Source organism: Palaemon carinicauda, chromosome 39 (assembly GCF_036898095.1).
Source record: "Palaemon carinicauda isolate YSFRI2023 chromosome 39, ASM3689809v2, whole genome shotgun sequence".
Lineage (NCBI taxonomy): Eukaryota > Metazoa > Arthropoda > Malacostraca > Decapoda > Palaemonidae > Palaemon > Palaemon carinicauda.
Window position 1 is genome coordinate 2,492,930 of NC_090763.1, and position 11,881 is coordinate 2,504,810.

Consider the following 11,881-nt stretch of genomic DNA (forward strand, 5'->3'; position numbering starts at 1 on the left):
TTAAGTAAAGTAACTAAATTTCGTAGTGTTTTCCTTATTCCATATTATATATTTACTCGCATGTCATACTCAAATTTAATGCTATTTAAATTTGGATAAGAGCTCTGTTATTTAAGTAATCTAAGTTAAGGCATCATTAAATGTCTTGTTATTTATTGTCTATGGCCGTTTGGAGCTCCGCTTCGTACTTGCATCAGTGAAATGCTGGAAAGGGTATTAAGAGGCGAATGGTCGTAACAATTTGGGGGGCACGTCCGGGATCTGTTTTGCGGAGTAAATCAAAGTGACCGTTAAAAGCTAAAGTTGTTATAAACTTATTTTTCCGTATGTTTATCATTTTGCCTTCCATATGTTTATTAGTATTTTTTACGTGAAGTGTTAATGTTAAAAATACGGCGCTGTGCTCTTTAAGAATAATCAGATACGTATTAAGAGTTATTCTTATTTGTTAGTGAATGCTTTCGTTCATTTTTCTTTTATTTACGTCTTGAAGTTAAAATTTTTCTCGTTTGTATAGTTTTGAATATGGATCCTTTCAGCATTAGTGATTTTTCCAGTAAACCAAGTGTGCATTATTTGCGTAATCATCGTATGAGAAAGGATGACTGGTTGGCTATAGCAGTGAACTATGACATTTCTGTTAAAAAGGTGTGGAGGAAATCTCAGATAAGAATTTTGTTATAAATGCTTTGGTTGAGGAGGAGACTTTGCCTGAGGAAGCTTATGATTTATTAGATGAAGAGGGATCCCAGTTAACTCTCAAGCAGTTAGAATTACAGTATGCTCGTGAAAAAGAGGAGAGAGATAGACATGAGAGGAGAGAGCGTGAGGAGTTGGAGAGGAAAGAGAGGAGAGAGCGAGAGGAAAGAGAGAGAGAGCGTGAAGAGTTAGAGAGGAAGGATAGGATAGAGCGTGAAGAGTTAGAGAGGAAGGATAGGATAGAACGAGAGGAAAGAGAGCACAGATATCAATTAGAGCTATTGGAGAAAAAGAGAACGATAAAAGATAATGTGAGCCAAGGCGATGAAGGTGAACAGGTAATTGATGTTGTTAAGGCTTCTAAAATGATTCAGTTGTTTGATGAAGCGGATCCAGATGAGTTCTTTATGCTTTTTGAAAGACTTGCGCTTAATTTGAAGTGGCCTAAGCGTTTATGGCCCGTAATCTTGCAGCCGTCATTAAAGGGTAAAGCTAGAACAGTGTTCTTGTCGTTAACATCTAGTGAGAGTAATGATGACGACTTTACTAAAGATAGTATCCTGAAAGCTTATGAGCTTACGGCTGAGTATTATCGTCTCAAGTTTCGAAGATGTAAGAAGTTTGATTCGCATTCATATATTGAATATTCACATAATCTTGTTAAATTACATGATAAATGGTATACAGCAGCAAGTGTCACTACCTTAGATGAATATAGGGAGCTCATTTTACTTGAACAGTTCATTAGAGGTGTTCCTATTGATGTTCAGAGATACCTATTTGAGCGTGAGGTTACAACTTTACAAAGAGCAGCTGTGTTAGCTGAGAATTACAGTTTAATTAAACCACATCACCATAGTCAAAGACAATCCAAGAAATCTCCAGGTAATGTATCAGAGGAGAAGAAATCCTCTGGCTCATTCAGTAGAAGTCTGTCTGAGGTTAGGTGTTACAAATGTAACCAGCTTGGTCACATGAAGGCAAGATGCCCTAGTAATTATAAGGAGGGGAAGAGCGAATCTTCGGGATCAAATATGGCAATTAGGAAGGTCCAGCAGGAAATTCCTGTTTCTCAGTGTGATAGGTTAGATAATGAGTTTGCTCCTTTCAAGTTTGATGGGGTGGTGTCAGTGTCAGATGACCTAGGTAGAAGTGTGCCTGTTAGGATAGTACGGGACACTTGTTCTTCTAATAGTCTAATTGTAAAAGGAAAGGTTCCTGTATTGGAAAAATATTTTACATCAGATAGACTGGTTGTTAGAAGTTTGGGTGGACTGGTAACAGTTCCCTTGTGTAGGTTATATCTGCATTGTGGTTTATTAGCTCGTTATGTCACAGTTGGGGTGGTGGATGAATTGCCCATTCGAGGTGTTGATTTTCTTATGGGGAACGACTTGGCAGGAGGGAAGGTTGTACCTAGTCCCATAGTTGTTGACACTCCATTAGAGGTAAGCCCCGTGGAAGATCCAGTATTGTATCCTTCTTGTGTTGTACAGCGCAGCAGAAGTCTGGCTGTGGTAAAAGTCCCACGAGAGCGTGGAACAGATGTGACCAAGGACGTCAATGTAAGTACTACGTCAGGTACTTTAGAAAAAGATGCTGTTGGTACAGTTGACGTAGATATCAATATTGATAGTTTATTCCAAACTGATAGTTTTGGAGGTAATGTAAAAGAGAAAGAAAGTGTGCTAGAAACTAAGTTTGGTTTGAAGACTGGTAACGTAGTATTGGTAAATACTGTAAACTCAATTGAAAATGAAATTAATTAAAGTAATGTTTTTGATTACTCTGATAATCTTTTTGATATGAAATGTTCTGACATTATAAAAGCTCAACGGGAAGATTTGTCTTTGCAGTCTATTTACAGTGAAGTTGTTGCAGAAGACCAGATCAATACGGAGCCAGTATGTTATTACCTGAGGAATGGACTACTGATGAGGAAGTTCAGATCTTTGCATACTCCGGCAAGTTCAACTTGGGAAATCAAGAATCAGATTGTCATTCCAGCGAGCCTAAGGCAAAAAGTATTACACATGGCACATAATGTATCTTCTTCACACTTAGGAATAAGGAAGACTTTGAGTGCAGTTCTTCAACTCTTTTACTGGCCTGGTATAAGGAAAAGTGTCACAGAGTACTGTAAGTCTTGTGCAGTATGTCAGCTGGTTGGTAAGCCGAATCAGATTATAAAACCTGCCCCTTTACAACCTATCCCTGTTTTACCTGAGCCTTTTGACAAAGTCATATTAGATTGTGTGGGTCCTTTACCCAAAAGTAAGAAGCAGAATCAATATATGATTACAATGATGTGCAGTTCCATTCGTTATCCTGATGCCTATCCACTTAGGAACATAAGTTCTAAGACACTGATCCCAGTTTTAATCAAATTTTTCACTCAGTATGGTATCCCCAAGATTATCCAGACTGATAGAGGAAGTAACTTTACCTCTGATTTATTTAGACAGGTTATGGCAGCTATGAACATTAAACATACTTTGTCCTCGGTATACCATCCAGAGAGTCAAGGAGCCCTGGAACGGTTCCATCAGACGTTGAAGGATGCCCTTACAAAGTACTGTCGGGAACATCAGACAGACTGGGATGAAGGATTACCATTAGTGTTGTATGCCATCCGCAACACTCGACAAGAAAGTCTTGGATATTCTCCAGCCGAGTTGTTATATGGAAGGAAAGTGAGAGGTCCTTTGGAGATACTCTATGACATGTGGTCAGATCAGACGAAAGAGGTAACATTAGGAGATTATGCTAAGAACTTACAAGGTAAGCTAGAGAGCTCTCGTAAATTTGCACATGAAAATTTAAGCATAGCTCAAGATAAGATGAAATTAAATTTTGATAATAAGGCTAAGACACGAAGTTTTAGGCCAGGTGAATCTGTTTTAATGCTAGTACCCATAAGGAAAACCTTTGAAAATAGATATGAAGGTCCTTATACAGTGATGAGCAGAAACAAGGATAATTATGTCATCTCTACTCCGGGAAAGAGAAAAAGCGAGAAGATGGTGCATATAAACCTACTAAAAAAGTTTGAGACCCAATGTGACAATGTCAGCTTGATTTGCAAGTCAACTGTGGAAGATAATGGGAAGCTTAGTGAAATAGATTTTCCAGATCGAAGTAAATGCATACCTCTAAATAATACACTTGCATTAAATAACATTGACTGTAAACTTAATCATCTCTCATCTCAACAGGCTAGTGACTTGAAAAAGTTATTGGAACTTTTTCCAGAGATCTGTGGAGATGTGCCTACCCAGACATCATTGGTAGATTATCAGCTAGAGCTTAAACCAGGTACAGAACCTCAGAAGAGTGCCCCATGTAGTTTCCCCTCAAAAGAGAGCCATACTAAAGAAGGAAACTGACTTTTTGCTGCAACATGGTTTTGCGGAGCCAAGTATTAGTCCTTGGGCATCGCCATGTGTTTTAGTTGAAAAACCAGATGGCTCCTATAGACTCTGCACTGACTTCAGAAGACTAAATGAGGTAACTGTTTCGGATTCTTATCCATTACCAAGGGTGGATGACCTCATAGATCAGGTAAGCAATGCTGTATATGTTTCAAAGATTGATTTATTACGGGGTTATTATCAAGTCCCATTAGCGGATAACACGAAACCCCTGACAGCATTTACTAATCCAGATGGACTATATCAATATACAGTCCTTCCATTTGGACTTAAGAATGCTCCTGCAGTTTTTCAAAGATTAATGGATCAAATAATCAGCAATATGCCTGGTATTAGAGTGTATCTTGACGACATTGTTGTATTTTCAGATACTTGGCTGGAACATCTTTCTATGCTGAAGGATTTACTTGGCAGGTTGAGACAGGCTTGTTTGACAATTAACTTAATCAAGAGTGATTTCGGCCATGCAAAGCTGCAATACCTTGGATATGTGATTGGCAGCGGTGAGGTATCCCCAGTAGCAGCCAAAGTAGACGCCATCACCAAGCTAAGCTGCCCAGGATCCAGACGTGAAGTAAGAAAATTCCTTGGGATGGTAGGCTACTATAGGAGGTTTTGTAAAAACTTCTCTGAAGTAGTAGCCCCATTAACTGACTTAACCAGCAGCAAGAGGAAGTTCTTTTGGACACCAGTTTGTGAGGAAGCCTTTCGACGAGCCAAAGATTTCCTAACCAGTAGCCCTGTCCTGAAGGCTCCTGATTTTGGCTCTCCCTTTGCCGTCGAGGTCGACGCTAGTGACCGTGGAATAGGCGCTGTACTCTTGCAAAAAGGGCCAGGTGACATGCAGCATCCTGTTGCTTACATGTCAAAGAAACTAAAGAATCATCAGCGAAATTACTCCACAATCGAAAAGGAAGCACTTGCTCTTTTGACTGCATTGGAGCACTTCGAAGTTTATCTTTCTGGCAGTCCTGCTCCCATATTAGTCTTCACAGATCATGAGCCACTAAAGTTTGTAGGCCGGATGAGAACCAAAAACAAAAGGCTCATGAAGTGGTGGTTATCTTTGCAGCAGTTTGATCTAAAGATCCAGCACATCCGTGGACAGGATAACCTTCGAGCAGACATTTTATCACGCTGTAATAACTAACTCTACAGGTTGGTCGAAAATCTTTAACATAGAGTTTTCGACTTAAGGAGGGGGATGTTAGGAGTATTGAATTTATGTAAATACTGTATTTTTGTAGGGTACATTGTAAATGTTTTGTAGTTCATATTTTTCCCGTGTCTGTCTGTGTTGTCCTTGCGTGTTGTTTGGGTGTTTGTATTCCTCAGTCCTTGGATGGTTTACTTCGGCCATTGGAGCGCCACCAGGGATTGAGATTTCTTGGATTTGTCATAGTGTTAATAACTCTGGATTATATACAAAAGTGTTACATTATTTGTACATGTTAAATTGTAAGTATTACTATATTTCATTTAAGGTTCTGTTGACACTTGCTGTGTATTTATGTATTTCTGCCATTGGTTTTGTTTAATATTGAAGTTATTTTCCCGTTTTATCTACGGTGTATTGATAATCGATTATTGGTTACCTGCTTGTGTTGCTCATTTGTAGTACTGCTGTACAATGTTAACGTTCCTGGAGTTTCGTTAATTACATTCGTTATTGCTTTGGTGTCATTATTCTTGTTATCATCGTAATCCATATCTTATTATGTATCTTTAATTAATTTTAAGTAAAGTAACTAAATTTCGTAGTGTTTTCCTTATTCCATATTATATATTTACTCGCATGTCATACTCAAATTTAATGCTATTTAAATTTGGATAAGAGCTCTGTTATTTAAGTAATCTAAGTTAAGGCATCATTAAATGTCTTGTTATTTATTGTCTATGGCCGTTTGGAGCTCCGCTTCGTACTTGCATCAGTGAAATGCTGGAAAGGGTATTAAGAGGCGAATGGTCGTAACAATATATACCTATATATAGATATTTATATATATATATATATATATATATATATATATATATATATCTATATATATATCTATATATATCTATATATATCTATATATATATACACATATATATACATATATATATATATGTATATATATGTGTGTGTGTGTATATACATATATATATATATATATAATATTTATATATGTAAATATGCACATACATACATATATATATATATATATATATATATATATAATCTCATCTGTAACATATATATATATATATATATATATATATATATATATATATATATATATATATCATCTGTAACTAGTCCACTGCAGGAAAAAGTCCACAGGCATATTTTTCCTCTTGCGTCTGTTTGTGGTCTTTCTGTGGCCGTCTATATCCGCAAATTTCCTTAGTTTGTCAATCCATCGTCTTCTCTTCCTTCTCCTGATTCCTTTGCAATCTCTGGGGACTCATTCTGTTAATCTTAATGTACATCTATTATCTGACATTCTCATTTTATGTCTAGTCCATGTCCATTTCTTTTTCTTACATGTGCTTCGATATATATATATATATATATATATATATATATATATATATATATATATATATATATATACTGTATACCCTTGCTGGGTAGAGATACCTTAACGTAGTGAAAGGGTTTGTGCATCGCCGTGCTCAGCAAAGCTGTACTAGTCAAGGCCACCCATACTAGATTGGTTTGCTGTGAGTGATCAGACGAAAATCTCCCATCACCAATCAGTACTGACCAGCCTTGTAATAGAACGCGTGTATATGCACTTACAGTAAATGCACGGGTAGGTGTACACGTAAATTGTTGCCAAACAAAATTTGAATTAGGAACGAAGAAAGCAAACCCATAAAACGAAAGAGGAACTGACAGTACATTTTTAGTTAGAAATTTCTCTTTAAAGGTTTAAAGGCCGCTCATGAATGGCACAGCCTCCTCTCCATCCAAGCTAGGACCAAGGAGGGCCAAGTAATGGCTGCTGATGACTCAGCAGGTAGACCTATAGTTTCCTCTAAACCCCATATTCTTAGCTCACAAGGATGGTGAGGTTGCAGCGACCAGACGAACTAACGAGTTTGAGCGAGACTTGAACTCCAGCTGCTTTCCATAACCAACCTTATTACTGACAGACGGTGTGCATATGACTGGAAAAAATAAGATTGCAGTCCATAGAGATGTAAAGGTGTTCCTTTTCGATGGCATACTGCATCAAACTCCCATTTTCACGAAGTTTCGCGAAATTTTTGGTTTAAGCTTGTATACATGAATGATTTATGGGCCCTTAACTTTTATTTAAACGCTGAATCTCAGAAGGTAATGATTAATGATCTGTAAAGCCTTTTAGTTATGTGATTTTGAAATTAATGGTGAGTTGTTGCAAAACTTTCTTGCCAATACTTTATTATATTAATCTAGTTGTAAAATGATATTTGAAACGCGTTGAATTATATATATGTATATATATATATATATATATATATATATATATATATATATATATATATATATATATATATATATATATATACAGAGAGAGAGAGAGAGAGAGAGAGAGAGAGAGAGAATAGAACTAACGGTAAATCTATTTATCTCCCTTTTGCTGTGTCGACAAATTTGTGAGGTTTGGAAATTTGTCGGATGGTCTCTAAAATGTCTATAAATCTAATATGAATTAAAAAACTGCAAGGCAAATCTATAGATGAGTGAAAGGCAACGCCAGTATATAGCAGGACCTATCTTTAACTTACGTTACCAATAAAACTGACGTAGATAGTGATTGAGTGAATGCAAACAGTCTAAAATGTTTATAAGTATAGTTTGAAATTTGTAAAGGGGTGTATTGTGGCCGCTGCTAACATGGTAGACAATGGGATTGGCTATGATTCATGAAGGGGTGGGGCTTATTTCGCCTGGAATCCGCTGCTAAGGTGATAGACAATGGGATTGCCCGTGACGTCATCAAGGGGCGTGGCTTATTTCGCCCGGAATCATTGCAGCGACTTTAATTAATTGATGTATATGTCACAAATGAATTTTTCGATTAATCATGTCTAAAATTGCATCGCTAGATTTGCCAGTGTTCATACAAAATTTGACATTTTCAGTCTCAATTTCAAATTACTTTGAATATAGAGCTTCTAGGGGTAAGGGTCAATCTCAATTTTAAGTTCAGTGGTTTATTTACAATTCTCAATATCAAATTGAGGTCTTTTAGGGTGAAAGGTCGGTCTCAATTTTGAGTTGAGCAGTTTATTTTCAATTCTCAATTTCAAATTAAGAACTTTAAGTGGGGAAAGATCAGTCTCAATTTTAAGTTGAGTTGTTTATTTTCAGCTCTCAATTTCAAATTGAGGGCTTTTAGGGGAACGGTCAATCTCAATTTTAACTTGGGGTTGTCGTTATTCGAAAATAGATTTCGTCTGTAGATAATAAAGAAAAAAACCAACAACATTCTTTTTTCTTTCAGAAGACTTCATAACTTATCTTAATTTTTCCCTACTATCAAAGCCTAGGAAATTTCATCCCTCACTATTTCTTGTTCCCATAATCTCCTGTCTTTCAAGGGAAGAATTCTCCGTTTCTTTAGGGTCACATACTAACTCAATTTACCTTTTAAGAACAAAATGCTTAACATTGGTGTTTGGGAAATGTTGTCAATAAAAAAATCAAGCATTGTTGATTAGTTTGTTCTTTGTGGTGCTTTTTCTCTCTCTAACTTTCAGATAAAATCACTAATTACCAAAGTACCTAATTTGCAAGTCATTGCTATTATTTTTCAAACACTATTTTTGTTCTAAAAGTTTACTTTTTGTGTAGTTAGCACTTAAGTTAGAAATGGAGTTCGTTATTGGCAAAAAACTTTTACATGAAAGTTTTGCATATGTTGTCAACATTATAAGAAATAATTGTATATATTGGAAATGTGAAAAAAACGGGTTTGTTTATTATTTTTTATTTATTATTATTTGATATGGGATTATTTATTTTTTCATATATCTTATTATTTATCACTTGTAACAATAATATTAAAAAAATCAAATAATCATTCACATCCACCAGATTAAGCACGCTCCTATTCCCAGAAATCTACAAGCCAATGAAGCCATGTTATTATTATTATTATTATTATTATTATTATTATTATTATCATTGTTGTTGTTGTTATTAGCTAAGCTACAACCCTAGCTTGAAAAGCAAAATGCTATAAGCCCAAGGGCTCCAATAGGAAAAAATAGTCAAGTGAAGAAAGGAAACTAGGAAATAAATAAATGATAGGAGAAATAATGAACAACTTAAATAGAATATTTTAAAACAGTAACAATATCGAAACATACCTGCAAGAAATAATAAGAAATGCGTTCGAATAAATGGAAGAATAAGTTCATATCATTTATGATAAAAGAATAGGTTTGGCTTACCTAAGGCCGATAGTGCATAAACTGAAGCTCAATCTATTAGTTTGTGTACATTCTATGTATGATAAATCCCCCTGAATAGCGTAGTCGGTAACGTCTCAACTTACCAACTGGGTGGGCATGAGAACACAAATGAAAATGGCCGATTAAGCATTCTGTCCAAATTGGCATTTCGCTCTCTAGATATCTTGTCCATTAGGCATTATGTCCTTAAGACATTCTGTCCGTTCTTCATTTTGTCCAGTGGGCTTTTTGTTCATTAGACATTCTGTCCCTTTGGGCATTTTGTTCATTAGGTATTTTGGCCTTTAGGTATTTTGTCCATTGGGCATTTCATCCATTGGGAATTTCGTACAATGGGAATTACCTCCGTTGGACATTTCGTCCATTGTGAATTTCCTCCGTTGGACATTTTATTCATTAGGCATTTCGTCTATCAGGCATTTCACCCATTGGGCATTTCGATCATTGTGCATTTCATCCATTAGGAATTTCGTCCATTAGGCATTTCGTCCATTGGGCATTTTATCCATTGGGCATTTTGTCCATTAGGCATTTTATCCATTGAACATTTCGTCCATTGGGTATACAGTAGAGTTATACCATCTATGTTTATACGCCTATCCCCATTCTTTTTATCCTTTTTACATTGCATCAGCCTCTGAACTACATGTTAGCTGGAGTTTCCCTTTGCCTTGAATTAAAATTTTATACAATACGTAGTGACATTTCTAGAAAATTAGATGGTTGAGTACACCAGATATTTCTATATAGCTACATACGGTTTTAGGTTTCCCCAGCGTCGATAAATCCATTATAATTATTATTATTACTAGGTAAGCTACAATCCTAGTTGGAAAGGCAAGATGCTCTAAGCCCAAGGGCTCCAACAGGGAAAAATAGCCCATCGAGGAAAGGAAATAAGGAAATAAATGAACGATATAAGAAGTAATGAAGAATTGAAATAATTTTTTTCAAAAACATTAACAACATTAAAATAGATAATTCATATATAAACTATAAAATGACTTATAGCAGCCTGTTCAACATAAAAACATTTGCTGCAAGTTTGAACTTTTGAAGTTCTACTGATTCAACTACCCGATCTGGAAGATCATTCCACAACTAGGTAACAGCTGAAGTAAAACTTCTAGAATACTTTGTAGTATTGAACCTCATGATGGAGAAGGCCTGACTATTAGAATTAACTGTATGCCAAGTATTATTATATTATCATAAATATCATTCTCATTATTATCATTATTTTTATTAATATTCTTTAAATGTTCGTTGGTTAATGCTACCTACTGAGTGTCGACAAGATCCACTGTATATCTCATTTCTATCCAGTACTGTATGCTTGGTAGCTGTTTACAAATGTCATATTTTTAGCTTTCCGTTTCGTTTACTTTGTCCACACACTAATAGCAGTTTTTTTTGGTGTATTGCACTGTTTAAAGAATCGCAAAATTGCAGAAAGTCGTTGATGCGAATACTTGGGTTATAGGAAAGGTTTGGGCTACAAAGAAAGTCGATCATATTAGGGTTTTCGATTAATCGAAAGTTTTATATGTTTTTTGTTTCACCATAAACAGTTATTGTATTTTATGTTTTCCATTCCTCGATCTCAACCCCCCCTCCCCCCCCCCCCCCCTTCGCCAGGCATAAACTCAAAATTCTGCCGGAAGTCGATCTTAAGACCATCTTTTTTTCTTTTTTTTTATCTTTTTTTTCGTGTTTGTGGTAACTTAATGTTTAAGTCTAACATGTCATTACGGTCCATGTTGTTACAAGGAATGACCTGGAATTTCGTCTTTAGATGACTCAGGGAATCAGGTAAAGGTTCCTTCATCAGTTTAATGGGATTCGGTCTAACTAAACTTCCGAAAGATAAAAAAGAAATAGAGAGAGAGAGAGAGAGAGAGAGAGAGAGAGAGAGAGAGAGAGAGAGAGAGAGATCGTCTATTGCAGAATGTTAGTCATGTTAATTTGAATAGAGAGAGAGAGAGAGAGAGAGAGAGAGAGAGAGAGAGAGAGAGAGAGAGAGAGAGAGAGAGAGAGAGAGAGAGAGAGAGAGAGAGATGCCTCATTAGGGTTGACTACAGAAAAACTCTGAGGTAACCACTGCCTCAAGAATAGAGTACATTAATTCATAAATTGATTCTTTTTGTACCTATAGAACTTTATAAATTAAAGTAAAGATGCTCTAACTATTTCCTTGCATAAGAAATGCAAAAGCTTATCTTTCTGCTTAGAAGATTTTTTTTCCGAATAACCTGTAGTGTTATTATTATATTTACTTGCTAATCTGCATCCATAGTTGG

General features: G+C 35.9%; 1 protein-coding gene across 1 annotated transcript; it reads left to right on the top strand.

Annotated features, from left to right (window-relative positions):
• The first annotated feature begins 1,064 nt into the window (after positions 1-1,064).
• Positions 1,065-2,365, top strand: LOC137630915 (uncharacterized). Its single transcript, XM_068362450.1, has 2 exons — positions 1,065-2,264; positions 2,354-2,365. The coding sequence occupies exons 1-2, from the start codon at positions 1,065-1,067 to the stop codon at positions 2,363-2,365; spliced, it is 1,212 nt and encodes a 403-aa protein (XP_068218551.1).
• Positions 2,366-11,881: the final 9,516 nt, after the last annotated feature.

Coding starts and splice junctions, on each gene's coding strand:
- LOC137630915 (XM_068362450.1), top strand. CDS start 1,065: ATGATTCAGTTGTTTGATGAAGCGGATCCAGATGAGTTCTTTATGCTT.